Source organism: Epinephelus fuscoguttatus, linkage group LG24 (assembly GCF_011397635.1).
Source record: "Epinephelus fuscoguttatus linkage group LG24, E.fuscoguttatus.final_Chr_v1".
Taxonomy (NCBI): Eukaryota; Metazoa; Chordata; class Actinopteri; order Perciformes; family Serranidae; genus Epinephelus; species Epinephelus fuscoguttatus.
The window spans coordinates 14,636,686-14,652,741 of NC_064775.1; the positions used below are offsets into that span (position 1 = coordinate 14,636,686).

At 40.7% G+C, this 16,056-nt stretch overlaps 2 protein-coding genes across 3 annotated transcripts in view; both read left to right on the forward strand.

Annotated features, from left to right (window-relative positions):
• The window catches only part of LOC125884698 (E3 ubiquitin-protein ligase HECW2-like), a 49,850-nt gene extending 45,909 nt beyond the window's left edge, over positions 1-3,941 (forward strand). For both annotated transcript variants that reach the window (XM_049569806.1, XM_049569805.1), the window contains 2 exons: positions 110-222; positions 423-3,941. In XM_049569806.1, the coding sequence (XP_049425763.1) occupies positions 110-222; positions 423-534 (225 nt within the window). In that variant the 3' untranslated portion in view covers positions 535-3,941. The remainder of the gene's footprint in view (positions 1-109; positions 223-422) is intronic.
• Positions 3,942-4,461: 520 nt separating this feature from the next.
• The window catches only part of LOC125884950 (fibroblast growth factor 14-like), a 71,068-nt gene continuing 59,473 nt past the window's right edge, over positions 4,462-16,056 (forward strand). Inside the window, exon 1 of the mRNA XM_049570258.1 lies at positions 4,462-4,599. The gene's annotated coding sequence lies outside the window, so the exon portion shown is untranslated. The remainder of the gene's footprint in view (positions 4,600-16,056) is intronic.

The following is a 16,056-nucleotide window of genomic DNA, read 5'->3' on the forward strand; positions in this document are numbered from 1 at the left end:
CGTGCGTGCGTGCGTGTGCATGTGAAATGTTTGAGGTAGGTTGACTTCTATCTTAGTCTTCTTATTCTTTCTTTCCTTCTCTGTCCCTCCTTCCCGTCTGCCTGTTCAGTTTGTGACTGGGACATCCAGTATTCCATACGAAGGCTTTGCTTCTCTGCGAGGCAGCAACGGACCTCGCAGGTTTTGTGTGGAGAAGTGGGGGAAGGTCACCGCGCTGCCCAGGTAAACACACTGAGCTCAACAGGGTTTTATTTAGGCCACATTTTAAACATTAATTCAAAAATGACCCAAATGTATTCTCAGTGGAATTTGATAGGAACATAATACTGTGTAGATAATTGCAATAAGGAACACATGTGCTGCTCACTCTACACCTTCTGTTCAGACGCTGTCTGATATCACGTCCTGTGGTTTCTCTCCAGAGCTCATACTTGTTTCAACCGGCTGGACCTGCCACCATACCCGTCCTTCTCAATGCTGTATGAGAAGATGCTGACGGCCGTGGAGGAGACCAGCACCTTTGGGCTGGAATGATCCTCGCCAACCCAAATCTCAGCTGACCTCTGTCTACCCCTCAAGGACTGCTGGTAGTAGTGACGAGAGGTAGCTATGATGGACAAAGGTTCAAAAAACTGGATTTAAAGTCCAAGTTATGGTTTATGTTTAATTTATACTGGGCTGAATTTTATATCAGAGGCTGATAAGACCTTTGATCCATGAAGCTGCACTCTGACCTTTTGAAATGCCCCATGTACAGAGGTAAACACTTTTTTTTTTGTCGCACCTGCACGTATTTCACACCTACTTAGTAACACACGCTTTTACCTGTGTGATTTGACGAATGAAAACCCACACTGCCTTTGGGACCAGAATCATAACTGCCGGGATTTGATCATGTGGATACCGGATTGTTGCTGTTTTTTTTGTTGTTGTTGTTTTTTTTGTTTTGTTTTTTTGGTTACTTTCTCTTTGATACCAGAGGATTAGAGTATAAGGCTACACATCAAAGAAAAAGCAATCACTGCCTTCACCGCAAAAGCTGAGTGGACTCAGCGTCTTTATTCTGGTGTTGATGGACCTCAGATCATACGGCCTGTCCAGTGACACCCCCATTGTTGTACAGCGCCTCCCTGTGGCCTGTAGAGTAACTGCACCCATGCAGGCATTTGTCAAAGCCTTTTGAGGACCGCTTGATGTAACTTTTGGTAAAGTTTATGGAATTTTCTTCTACAGCCAGTTTTGGAGTCCAGACAGAAGCTTTGCTATTGTTACAGTATTTTCATCTCAATGAAGAACAAAAAAGTGATTTTCTAACGATGTGGCAGTGACATATTGTGATTTGAATGTAACTTAATGATGTAGATTGTGTGGGAAGTGATTATGCACCAGATCTCAATTAATTGGCAAAAAATATTTGGGCCCCCCACTCACATTATCAATGTGTTAATGGTAAGTAATTAACATACAGTATGTAACCATATCCATTTACTTTGATTGTATTTGATTGATTTACTTTGACCCAGGTCTGTTTTTTAAAGTTTGCTAAAAATCATCTACATTCAACAGGTGGAGATTGAAAGAAAACTGTTTATCCAAATGGATAAAGTAAATTGAATGTCCACCCACCAGTGGCGGATCTGGAAATCTTCTGGCAAAGGGGTGGCATGGGAGGGTGGTGCGTCCCCACATAAAAATACAAACTACTTCTGCAAGTTAAGCTAAAAGTTTAACTATGACAAAACTAAATTAGCAGTCACATAGGCCTAAAGGATAACTCAGTACAATGATATAGCATGACTAATTATGTATTAGCAAACCCTCCATCAGTTAACCGTTAGTTAGCTCAAGTGCAAATGAAAAAATAAGAATACATTTACAGCAGAATAGACGTAGTTTCATCTATCTTTTGATTGTGATTCTTAGGTATTCAATATTTGAGTTATGTACTCAAATTATGACTAGGATAACTCATAAGTTCTTACAATTAAATTTGTAGTCGTCCTTTTTCGCAAATCTTGTAACAGCAGTGGATACAGGAGTCAAGCTATCGCTATCACAAAAACAGAACAGAATAGAGGTTTTCCCAAGGCTCCATCATTAGTGTACCATGTGTATCATGTCCTGGACACTGGAGAGATTCCTTCAATTTTTGCGATACTTTTTTTTGTTTGTTTTTTTGTGGCAACTCTGCATGAGGGTTTTAGGTCACCAAACTAACGTGATTTTTTTTCTTTTGCCAATACCATGGCAACATACGATAAAGCATTAGGCTAATGCCTGTGCTGATTTAGCCAAAGTTAGAAGTTGAACTGCTCGCTACAAGTATCGAGATTTAATATCAGCACATGCAGAATTCAGGTATATGTGTATGTATAACAAGCATACTTTTCTGGTCACCAGAAATAAGAGGAAAAAACAAGAAGAGGAGGAAAAATGACACCAGTGGGTGTAGGGGGGCATCAATAGGCTTCTTTGCTCGGGGTCCCCCCAGAGTCTAGGGTCAACACCGGTAACAATCTGCTCATCATGTCCCACAAGAATCATGTAATTTAGGCAGTTGTGTGGAGCCTGCAGCTACAGGTTGGCATGGAAGGGCATTAAGTTAAAACTGGAAACACGGTCTAGTGTAGGCTACATCCTGCATCATGAGGCAGTGGAAATGCATGAGTGTGGGCAGAGTGGGTGCAGGATGACTACTATCATTAGGAAACACTAGTTCCTTAAACACCTTAAGTACAAAACATATCTAGGTGTTGGTATCTTTATACTTGTGTATTTATGAAAATCATCTTTTAAAATCATTTTAATATCATAATTTTTCCTTCAGCAAAGTGACAGTTGTTGACGAGCACTCTCAAAGGGTCAGGGTTTTTCTGTCGTCGGTACATTTCCAAGTGTCAGTGAATCAAAATAACTCAAGATGAGTCATCTCATAGGGTAGAACCACTGCTGTGCAAGAGGCTGTATTTTATTTAAATCTTAGCTACACACCCCTGTAATCAAAAGTTCTGCAAAAAAAAATACACTTAACTAAAAAGTCATCAGAATATTTTGGATTATAATTATGGATTAAAGTGTGTGTACATCACTTTACAGTAGGTGAGGCTAATTTTAAATGCTAATTCTAACTACTCCGGGTACTATTGGAGTGGCAACCCAATTGTCACAATGAATGTTGGCATTGCATGTTTCTGCAACTCACGGTTACGTAACTTTTTACATTATTATGTAATGAATACACTTTGAGTGGTTAGGTTTAGGCACACAAAAACACTTAATTGAGTTTGGACAGCTCAGGGACATCGAGGTGACTGAATATTACATGATTTTCTAATTATGAACAATCTCCATCGTCAGGGTGGTAGCTGCTCCCCCCATGCCGCCCTCTAGATCCGCCCATGCCACAACCACCTCGATCAGAACTGAAAAATGTCCCCTAGCTGCTACAGCTGGTGTCAAAAACACAATTTTGATTTTAAGATGCCATTAAAGTCCAGTTTATTATGCACTCATAGAAAACAGATCTTGATAAAGTCCTGGACCTACTGTTTTCTTTGTTTACACTTTTAAAGAATGTGCTCTTATCCAGAATATGAAGTTATGAATATGAAGTTAACTCTTGGCTACATTTTCATGTGTGAATTTAGTTCAATTCAAATGGGATCAAATAATTGTCATGATGAAAATAATAATATAATTTCCCTCACTTAATGCACTGCCCTGTGTCCATCTCATCAGAATGTACCAAAGTTTTGAGCCTTACCGGGCTGCTTCACATCTAACCCCAACCCAGCCGACCACTCTTCTGTACAGTCCACCTCACTTTTGAATATGAATGTTTGTCAGCACTTCTCTCCTGAAATAAAATTTCGTCACTCTATGCAAGCTCTTTCATCTTCTTCTTTCTGTGTCACTTTGACTGTAATTGAACAGTGCAGGATAAAATGAAAATGAATATCTGTGTCCTGTCATTTCTCTGTTGGAGCGTAAAACAGATTCTGTCACATGTTGTATTTCCAATTCAAATGGTTATTTTGTTTCTCTTCTAGCACGACAAGATGTAATTTAAAACAGCCTGTGTGACATGGGATACTCCTCTTCAATCAAAGCTTTACTGTTGACTCCTCTGTACTCATTTTGTATGTGTCTGTGGTCATTTTGAGTTTCTGTGTTGTCATATTTATTCTCGTTCTCATTGTAGTCTGTGTCTTTTTATGATTCTTTTGCCCCTCTCTGTCATCATTGAGAGTCTCTTTGCAGCTGTTGTGCATCTCTTTGTAGTTGTTTTGTGTCTCTTTGTGGTCATTTTGAGTCTCCACCTGCTTGGTACCTGTTGATTTTTGAGTGGCATTTTTCAGGTCATAGTTCACTGTGAGATAGAAAAGCCATGACTGAATTTATTTATTTATTTCGGACATTTCTGCTTTATGTTTGATAGTCAGAGAGAAGGACACAGGGATGGCAGAGGAGATAGAAGCGACAACATGTAGGAAAGGGCCTGGGCTGCAGTCAGGAAAAAAAGGTCTCAGAAAAAAATTGATTCACTCGTCGAACCTTGGGGGACGATCTGCCTTGACGACCTGCCTTGTCTGCAAACAGGTGAATTAGGTGCTTAAGGAATTTAAATGCCATTATTGTACCAATCTCAAGCCCTCTGACTTCCAGTGCAGCCCTCAGCCCACAATCAAATGCTGGCTCCGATGGTGTGGTGATTTTTGATGAGGTGGGTGTACTACTAAGTCAAGAGGTAGTTACCAAGGAGGACGTGAGTATAAACTTCTTTATGTTCCAGTGGCTGTTTCGGCTGATAGGTGGGTATACTTTAAACCTCCAGAAAAAGACATGAGTATACCCCTATATACTTGCGTATACCCTCAACTACACCACTGACTGGCTTCCTAATTGGCACTCAGTCATCAAAACTTTGAGAACGCCTGCTTTGGTATCTCTGGGTCAACATGTCTGTGTGTTTTGAGGTAGACCTGATCGTCTGTGATCTAATGAACTCATTCATTTACAGTAACACATCCAAGGTAAGTGAAGCAGATGCTTTATAAAATACACATAAGCCTGAACTGCAGTTAAAAAAGTACCATCATTTTCTCATGGACTTGTAGTTGTAGTTTTCCTTGACAACCAGCAGGTGGAGCACTAACACAGATTTGGCCTCATCCTGGTCTTGGATTTGCTGCATTATGTGGGATGCTCTTAGAGAGATACAGTGCCAGAAAATTAGGGTTTAGGGTTTTAATATGGGGTCAGTTCAGCTGTTATATTGACAGTGGCGTGTTATGACAGTTTGCAAACATTGGATATGGTTATGAACACGAATCCTGACATTAATCTTTGTAGTTTATGACATGATAAAGCTTTTTTTGTCATTTAAACTGAAAGGACAATTAATTTCACAGGCAGGTCACTCTGCAGCTGGTCATTATGCTGTGTCTTGCTCCACGACACGCCACCAGGCCTTGATTAAAGGAACAGTGCACCACTTCACCAAATGGCCAGTAGAAAATTAGCCCAACTCTCAGGGAGTTTAATTTACTTGCCTGTCACTGGGGTCTTTTCTCCTCTTTTTAAAACTTTGACCCAACCAGTCTTAATGTTTGCTTTGCTGCAAACAACCTTAAATTGGTTGGATTCAAACACGAGAAGTTTTCGGACCAGAGTTCGTTGAATGCCCTTTTGAGGGACTTTATGTCACAAGCATCCGCCATTTTTAAATAACAGTTAGCAGTGTAAACAACAGACAACTCAAAACAGAAACAACAGTTTGTAACAAAAGAAAAAATGGAAGAAAATGGAACTACAATGCAATTTTGACTCGTCATACTGAAAGTGACGGTGCTATACCAACCGTCAGCGTGCTTACAGTACACCACCTCAGCATTTCTATTTATAATGCAAATGCAAACAAAAAAAAAAGCCCCTGAAAGTATATCATTCTCAAGGGAGCTCCTCATTGGGCAGTCCCTCTCAGGAAGACCCCAGAACTTTTTGGTCTGAAAAGTTAGTGTCACTGCCTTGTTGTTTGGTGCCTAGAAACATATTTTGGGCAAAGGGTGGGAGGGCTGTGTGATGCTGAGCAGGAACCAGACCTGATTTTGAAAAGCTGAGCCACCGCCAATCGAGCAAACTCACCCCTAACAGATGTCTTTTTAAGCCAAAATTAAACCAAATTTCTATGTCTGAGTTTTCTCCCAGCCTGCATCTAGAAGCATTTAGGGAAAAGGCAAACAACAAAATTTTCTTTTGTAGTCGTATGGAGTGTTGCATAAGTGGAAATAGTTTTGACAAAGTTTTAAAAGTGTCAAGTGAAAGCTCTACCCTGCTACCATGCTCTCTATGACGTATCAACAAGCCTGTTTACACTTTACCCAGAAGGAGCATAATGTAAAATTGTCATTATGTGGGCACTTGAATGTTTCCCTTGGTGCTTTGCTGCATTTCTCTATGCATAAATATCACTTTGTAGTGGCACAGAGTAAACAATTGAGTAACCACAGACAGTCAGCACTGAAAAGTGATGAGGTGAGGTCAGAGACATTAATGCTGTGTCTTCTCTTTGTCTCTGAGTGCTTAACAGTCAGTTTCAGTAGTTTGAGTGATTACAAAGCAGTGTTCCTCTGGTTTGGAGCTGATGCATAAAAAGGACAAAGGCGTAATAAATCAAGTCTGTAAAACACAGCAGCATGCTGTATGACAGCTTTGGTCATTGAAGTGACTGGCATATAGAACCTCAGTCATTTCTAGCCCCTTGGAAGAGGATGTGTAAGAGAGGTTGCTTGAAATTCAAGTCATAAATATCTGCAGGAGAGCATGTCAAAGTAGTACGTCTAATCTGTAGCATTTCTCATACACAATGTGTGTTTTTTTCTGCATCACTGTCTGGTATAACAATGAATAGACCTATAAAGAGTTCATGAGAGGCTGCTAGATCTTTCCTGTGAAGTATGTTTGTTCTTTACCAACAAACACTGGAAGAAAAAAGGCGTATATCTGCCACGAGTGATCGAAAAGTAATCTCTGGGAAAACACTAGAGCAGTAAGACTTTAGCACCAAACATAAACCCCTGAAAACAAACAAAATCAATATTGATGTGTTGGTGCAGGTGAAAGGACTAATTTGCTACACAGAACTGAACAGTTGTACTAACTGCAAAATTTTCACAGCTCCTTTTCACCGCCTGCCAACACGCCACTGCTTGCAATTTATAAAAAGTGTCACATGACTGGTTGTGTTCTTTGTGTCCTCTGGGCTCTGTGTTTCTGCTTTCATTCCCTTTTATATTGTGGCTCCTCTTTGCTTATTTGATGAATTGGCTTGAAGCTAGGCGAGCTGGATTTATGAGAGAGCGCGTGCACTCCTGTGATACATAAGCAGGGATATTAACAATACCGAGCATAACCTTCTTACTCATAGTTCCCCTGCAGTTTCAGAATCCCTCTTTGGCTGTGTAATGGCATTAGATGGACCGAATCTGAGCTGCAGTTTTGTTTTTAGTATAGAGATGTTTATTATCATTTTAAAGTGTCAGTATGTAGAGTTCAGGGTCTTATAACATGGGTCATAACAACATGAATCATGCTGAAACAATTAGTCAATATAGTGTGAAAGTTCCTTCTAGACCAAGGAAGCTGTGTAATTGTAACTCAAAGTCTACTTACTAGCTTTTTCCTGGAGCTTTCGGCCACATCTCATGTTCCTAACCAATGGATAGAGTTGGCTCAGTTGTCATCACATGATCTTAGATTTTTTTAATCCCTTGATGTGATGATAATTTAGCCTTCTCCACCTGCTGATGAAAACCATCATCTGGTTGAAAGCCTCTGGGAAGGTGGACCTTGAGTTAAAGGGGAACTTTGGTATTTTTCAACCTGGACCCTATTGTAACCATGTTTTTGTGCCTAAGTGCCTAATGGAAGCAACAGCTACTAATTTTTTTATTAATTTTTTGCCACTGACTGGCTCAGATTGTTATTTTAAGTGTCGGACAACTTTATGCAAAGGATCCCTACTGAGATGGACCCTTTTGTTAAAGAGTAAGATCCTTTTTGTTTAACCTAAAACAGCCCAAAATTGCTATTGCCAGTAATTTAGCATGTATAAATACAGCATATTTTTACATATAACTGGGTGAATTGAGGGTTATTTCAACAAAACCAGAGTTGGTGATTGTTGGAATAGTGGAAAGATGAACCTGTTTCTTTATACAATGATCAAATCTCTGTTTATTTAGATGAAGTTTGGTGGGTTTGGCGATGGCGATGTTGGGTCTGTTTTCTGGTTAAATACTCTTGCAAGAATGTCTGTTTCTGTAGGGATCCTTTCCATAATGTTGTCAGACACTTACAATAACAATCTGAGCCTGTCAGTGGCAAAAACAAGAACATTTCGTGGACATAAGTTGATGGTGCATAGTTGCCCCAAGTGGTTACACTGCAGCCTGTTTTGTGGCTGTCAGCTGCAGTGGTCTTGCATAATAGACACAAAATCTTGGGAAAATAGGATCCAGGTTGAAAATGTCGTGGTTACCCTTCAATGTTATTTTGCAAGATTAGTTAGCCTAATTGATAAATTTATTGTACTAATGAAGTCTTTTTTATTACTTTACCATTCAAGTTAAGATAAAATGCTTCTCTCTGTCATGTAATTGCAAATAGAATACCTTATTAGGTTAGCTGCATGTGTAATGAAATATGCCTTTTTGAGACATCACATTGGACTCAGCTGATCATGTTTCATGTGTTTGACATTTTATTGACCAAAAAGTGAACAGACGGATGCAACTGATCATACATTCTTGACATTTATCTAATCCTCTGCACCAATGAGGCAAACCACTCAACATTTATTTGACATGACCTCTGAAGTCATTATATCATGGTGAAGTGACTCAGTGTTTAGTTCTTATTTCCTGGTGTCATGCCAACTGCACTGATACATGCAAGCGATGGCAAACAGGAGCTCAGAAACTTGGCTTTCGCATATGTCGTTGCATCATGTGAGGTGATTAGCTAATGAAAGAATATCTCAGCCACCCACTCACTCACAGTCACGCGCGCGCACACACACACACACACACACACACACACACACACACACACACAGTGAGAATGCAAAGAGGAGTGTCAGTACGTTCTGTACACGAGTAAGTTCGCAGCAGCATCCTGCAGCCAGGCTCAGAGATTTATTGCAGCCAGCACCATTTAGCTGTCACCTTCTCTTTTAATTAAAGAAAACGTACTGTATGAACTCCCTCCCTTGGAGTTTAGTGTGTGTTTATGTGTGATACACACAGCAGTTGGTGGTGAAATATGGACCGGCTGGAGATGGGAAGGAGGCAGAGTTTGCTGACTCAGGATTTGTTGCTGTTTTTCCTCTGAATTGCACTATTTAGTGAAAGTCTACTGGGAAGAGAGAGATACAGCTTTGTTTAGGGTGTGTGGATGTGTGTGTGTACATCAATATGTATCTGTGTGATTCAATCAGAAGCAAGCCAGAAGTTTCAGCTCTTACTACAGTTGGTGTTGTTGTATTATACAGTATATAAAGTATGCATTGTTATAATAAGATGGGTTTCTATTCAGTCCCTAAAATTTTATGGTAAAGGAAGGACTTGTAAACATCTTCCTTGTTTCTTCTTGTAAGGTCTTCTTCTTTCCTCCCTGGCAATATTAAACTGATTCACTGTCAAAAGTCACTAAATATATCCTGTGGTGCAGATCCATTTTAGTGAAAAATAGCATTGCTGACAAATTACTGCTGACCTTGGTGAGAAATATATGGGATACCCTGTGGCTGCTTTACAAAAAAAAGCCACCTCATGATTTGTTGGTCGAACGCTTTACTGTGAAAATACACCAAGCAGCAGCAAAGTCCGTCTCGCCGCAATAATTATATTTTTCTTTGTCTGAGGCGTTTTCATGTGTTTCAAGCAGGAAGACATCCTTTGTCACATAGGCCACTAAGCCACAGGAGTAAAAGAACTCTGTTTACCGATTGGCTGCTATGTTCTCTGGCCGCAACTTGCAGCTTAAAGTTAAAACTATCCCCAACTTTTACTTTGGTAGGCCTTCCTTGCAGAATCAAATGGCCGCCTTCCTGAGCTCGGCGCTGCTGCTACAGCTTTACAAAGACGCTGCATGATCAACACGTCCTCATAGAATGATTCATATGATACGCATTAGTGCCCCACGAATGTTGTTACATCCTCAATGTACAGTTACGAAGTAAAGTTACTGTGGTTAGGTTTAGGGAAAGTTACATGGTGACAACGTGATTTTGAATGACTTGAAGTTCATTTAAAGTTCACATAGTTCCAAACATGTATCTTCAGGGGAAAGTCAAGGGGAGAGAGGACATGTTTTTTGTCACCCATCCACTACCCTTACCTGTTTCCTTTCACGCATTGGTCACATGATCCTGGGTTTTCAAAATATGTGGGATATGTACAAATTTGGGTGCATTACTAGCTGCACTTTCACCACTGCTTGGTGTGTTTTGTGCATTATGTTCAGTTTGCATTAGCATTAGCATTCTTCCGTGTGTAATCACCTGAAAATAATAATCACTGTGTTATTGTTACCTTCGAATGAGCCTTTTATATTTACATAAGTGTCCTCGTCCACGGACATTGCTATATTGCACCACAATGTTTCTACAGTATCCCAGGAGGGACAAACCAAACATTGGCTCCAGAAAGGGCCATCTGTGTTCTTGTGTTTTTGTGTTGGTTACTGTAGTTACAACAAAAATACTGATTTATCGGGCGTCGGTGGCTTAGTGGTAGAGCAGGCGCCCCATGTACATGGCTGTTGCTGCAGCGGCCCGGGTTCGAGTCCACCCTTTGCTGCGTGTCACCCCCCCCCCAACTTACCTGTTCTGTCTATTAATGGCAAAATGCGCAAAAAATATATCTTTATCTTCAATAAATACTGATTTATTCAATGTGAAACTGCTTTATAGTGTTTTTACCGCTTTAAATCACCAGGTTTGTTTCTGAGAGGAAGAGACCTCTGCGAGTAATTCGGCTCCCAGTAAAAACCTCCTGAACAATGAACACTGAAGGAACCAGGAGAAGTTTCAGCTGGTTGCACTCAGAAATCCTCACCATGCCACTAAATCCCCCTAAATCTTGCACACTGTTCCTTTTAAAGTAAAAAAAAAATCTGATTATAACTTCAAAGATAAAATAGCCACAGAGAGATTAAGTTTAAATTCATCCCTGACATAATAAAAACTCACTCCTCTATGAAGCGTTTTCTGTTAGAAAGAGTTGAAACTGTGTGAATGGACTTCCAGCTGTTTCCTCCGGATGAACCAGCATCAGTATCATTCATTGTTAAAAGGAATAAGGCGCAATGTTACTCAATGTCTTGTGTCTCATGTGACATGACCCAGATAGAGACTTTGACTCCTTTATAGCACACGTAGGCGTGCTTGCCCACGACCGCACATACACACATACCTGCTCAGCTCCCCTGGAGAGTTGCCATTAAGGCAGCATGCTTCATATTTTATTTAAACACTGGAGTATAGCAGTGGTGTTCGTGCCAACTCGGATCTGTCTCTGTCAGTGAAAGTCCCACACACACACACACACACACACTCTACACATCTATGCTATTTAAAGATATTGTGTTTAAATTTAAATCAGTGGATATCTTTGGATCAAATATATATATATACAGTACAGGCCAAAAGTTTGGACACACCTTCTCATTCAATGCGTTTTCTTTATTTTCATGACTATTTACATTGTAGATTCTCACTGAAGGCATCAAAACTATGAATGAACACATGTGGAGTTATGTACTTAACAAAAAGGTGAAATAACTGAAAACATGTTTTATATTCTAGTTTCTTCAAAATAGCCACCCTTTGCTCTGATTACTGCTTTGCACACTCTTGGCATTCTCTCCATGAGCTTCAAGAGGTAGTCACCTGAAATGGTTTTCCAACAGTCTTGAAGGAGTTCCCAGAGGTGTTTAGCACTTGTTGGCCCCTTTGCCTTCACTCTGCGGTCCAGCTCACCCCAAACCATCTCGATTGGGTTCAGGTCCGGTGACTGTGGAGGCCAGGTCATCTGCCGCAGCACTCCATCACTCTCCTTCTTGGTCAAATAGCCCTTACACAGCCTGGAGGTGTGTTTGGGGTCATTGTCCTGTTGAAAAATAAATGATCGTCCAAGTAAACGCAAACCGGATGGGATGGCATGTCGCTGCAGGATGCTGTGGTAGCCATGCTGGTTCAGTGTGCCTTCAATTTTGAATAAATCCCCAACAGTGTCACCAGCAAAACACCCCCACACCATCACACCTCCTCCTCCATGCTTCACAGTGGGAACCAGGCATGTGGAATCCATCCGTTCACCTTTTCTGCGTCTCACAAAGACACGGCGGTTGGAACCAAAGATGTCAAATTTGGACTCATCAGACCAAAGCACAGATTTCCACTGGTCTAATGTCCATTCCTTGTGTTTCTTGGCCCAAACAAATCTCTTCTGCTTGTTGCCTCTCCTTAGCAGTGGTTTCCTAGCAGCTATTTGACCATGAAGGCCTGATTCACGCAGTCTCCTCTTAACAGTTGTTCTAGAGATGGGTCTGCTGCTAGAACTCTGTGTGGCATTCATCTGGTCTCTGATCTGAGCTGCTGTTAACTTGCGATTTCTGAGGCTGGTGACTGGATGAACTTATCCTCAGAAGCAGAGGTGACTCTTGGTCTTCCTTTCCTGGGTCGGTCCTCATGTGTGCCAGTTTCGTTGTAGCGCTTGATGGTTTTTGCGACTCCACTTGGGGACACATTTAAAGTTTTTGCAATTTTCCGGACTGACTGACCTTCATTTCTTAAAGTGGCCACTCGTGATGGCCAATGATGATGGCCACTCGTTTTTCTTTAGTTAGCTGATTGGTTCTTGCCATAATATGAATTTTAACAGTTGTCCAATAGGGCTGTCGGCTGTGTATTAACCTGACTTCTGCACAACACAACTGATGGTCCCAACCCCATTGATAAAGCAAGAAATTCCACTAATTAACCCTGATAAGGCACACCTGTGAAGTGGAAACCATTTCAGGTGACTACCTCTTGAAGCTCATGGAGAGAATGCCAAGAGTGTGCAAAGCAGTAATCAGAGCAAAGGGTGGCTATTTTGAAGAAACTAGAATATAAAACATGTTTTCAGTTATTTCACCTTTTTTGTTAAGTACATAACTCCACATGTGTTCATTCATAGTTTTGATGCCTTCAGTGAGAATCTACAATGTAAATAGTCATGAAAATAAAGAAAACACATTGAATGAGAAGGTGTGTCCAAACTTTTGGCCTGTACTGTATATATATATATATATATATTTATTTATTTTTTTCTTTTTTTCTCAAGCTTGCAACAAAGTGTGCCTCCCTGACTCTGTTTCTCAGTTGCGTGCTGTTACATTGTCCAAAAGTGATGAGTTGACAAAATAGTGACAGTCATAGTGATGTCTGTCCTCTAAGGTCACATGGAGGGTTTTGGTGCAGTCCTCTAATATGCTCCCTGTATGTGTGTGTGTGTGTGTGTGTGTGTGTATGTTTGTGAGTGAACTCATTAGTTCATGGCCTCATTGTCCAAAACACACTGAGTCTGCAGAAAAACATTATGACTTTGCCGGTCTGAGCTGCTTTCGTCTGAACTCTTGTGCACGTCATACTTCACACGCTCACAAGCTGTCAGCTACTCACACTCGTCACAAACACATACAGTGCAGTCACACAGGTCATTTATATAACAACACCAGAACAAACCAAACTGCACTGAACTTTTCAGGTAAAAGACAAAAATGATTCAGTATTTCTCAAGTCATAGTGATAGATTTAGCTTCTTTTAATGTTTTATACACATTTTAGTACAGTTTAGTTTATCAAATGCACTGTTAAAGCTTAAAATGTTTTTAGTGAAACAAGCTATGATAAATCTGCCATGCACTACCTGCTCAGCACCTAATAGCAGACTGATAAAGTTGGCGGCTAGCTGAAAGTAAAGGAACATTTAGCAGCACAAGAACATATTTCCCTGAGGAGTTGGTGAAGACTGCTTGTACAAACTCTATGCTCCATATTTCTCCTTTATGTAGTATTTTTGGGACCTAAAGTTGCCCCTATTTTTCCAATTTGATCAGTTGGTGCAACCGTAAACAGTGTAAATCATAGACATTTGTGCAGTGTTAGTAGTCTTTGCCTCCAGTTTCTTGCCCTCCATCTGGACAATGCACCACTGTATGCATTATATGCAAAGAAGCAATTGAAAGTCCTGCCCCTTTCCGCTCTTTCCTCCAGTTATAGTTGAACAAACTTGGTGTCCAGCAGAACCACAGTCAACTTTTCCCTTTTCTTTAATACTTAGCTAGGTATGTTATGTGCTACATACTGCCTCAGAGTAACTTTTGGTGTTATTTATTTGGATTTGCGTCTGGCACCCCCTTGTTAATATATCCTTCCATCACACGCTGTAGTCCTTGCTGTCTGCTTCTTACTACCTAATACACACTGCGGCACCCAGCTATACGGAATCGGCGTGGCTCTTTTTGCCAAGCTTGTCCAACCTAGCAACAGTAACTAAGAGGGGTGGAACTTTGAATTGGTCAGCAAACAACCAGACATGAAAAAGAAAAATGTTGTAGAAATGAATAAAGGTGTGGGACTCTTTTTTGGTGGACAGCAGTTCCAATGAAATGTGTTGACAGTGAGGTCTGTAGACCGCCCAGGGCAACAGGGACAGGGCGAGTTGCTTTTGAGATTTGCCAATGTATTTTTCAGTGCTGTGGGCACATTGTGTGTGTGTGTGTGTGTGTGTGTGTGTGTGTGTGTGTGTGTGTGTGTGTGTGTGTGTGTGGAGCACAGATCTTCTAACTTGCATCTCTATTCAACACAGACTCCAGGCCATTTAAGTTCAGGTATAGCCTTCTGAGTTTCATTTTTCCCCAGCAGAGCCAGAAGTCACGACTGACCACAACAACACAAAGTCCCATTGGTTATCCACCTTGTCTACCCAGTTTACAGGACTATAAACTTGCATAGAACTCTAGATTCTGGAGAGAGCACTCAGAAATGACTCAAATTTCATTCCTTCCCGAATATTTCTTGACATATTACTGCTACAAATGTTTAGACCCTGAATCTGTCATCTCCCAAACAGTTTCTAGTATCTAGTAAATAGTATCAAGGTAAATGATTGTGGTTATTGAGGGGTCTCAAACAAAGAAAAAAACCTTATGAGAGCGTTGCACTGTTGATTATAGTGTGACTGTTGAGCAGTGGAAACACTATAATTTTCAAAATGAAGCAATGAGTAAAAGTGTAAAGGCAAATGAGAGAATGTGTGAGTGTGTTTGCACGGCTCTCGCTCCAGGTTTCTGTCAAGAGAGAGTGAGTGCTGAGTGTTATTTTTCCAAGTGCACTTAAAAAGCAGCAGGGCATCAAAGGCTTCACTAAGAAGTGTTTTCGCAGACTGAATGATAAGAAGCAGAGAAACACTTGACAACAACTCAGTCTCCCTCTCTGACTCTCTGCATAAAAAGTGTTTAATTGGCGAGGCTGGAGATGCCGAATATACACAGTTACTGGATTTTAATACTGCGGTATTATAGCATCAGGCTGGTGATTTTCTATTCTTAGACTCAATAAATAAATTAAAGTTAAGGTGTACTTACTAGCTTTCCCTAGACCTTTCAACCATATCACACAGATGTTGGCATACGAGCTCATTAGCTGTCATCCATCTCAGACTTTTTGGCCTCAACAGTTAATCATTCAAAAGAAAAAAACAATGTAAACACTGATGTGAAAGCTAAGCGGCTTACGTTACTGATGAGTTCCCACTCTTGCTTTTTCTTGGCACCTCGTCTCTTTATCTCCCCTCCTTTCTTTTGTTCCACCTCTCCCCCACACACACACTTGAGCTGACTTTTACTCTTCCCTTGTCTGGGTTAACCTTTTGCTTGATGACAGCCTTGCATGACATAATCGCCATATCTGTCCCACTCACTATGTGTGCATGTGTTTGTGTGTGTGTC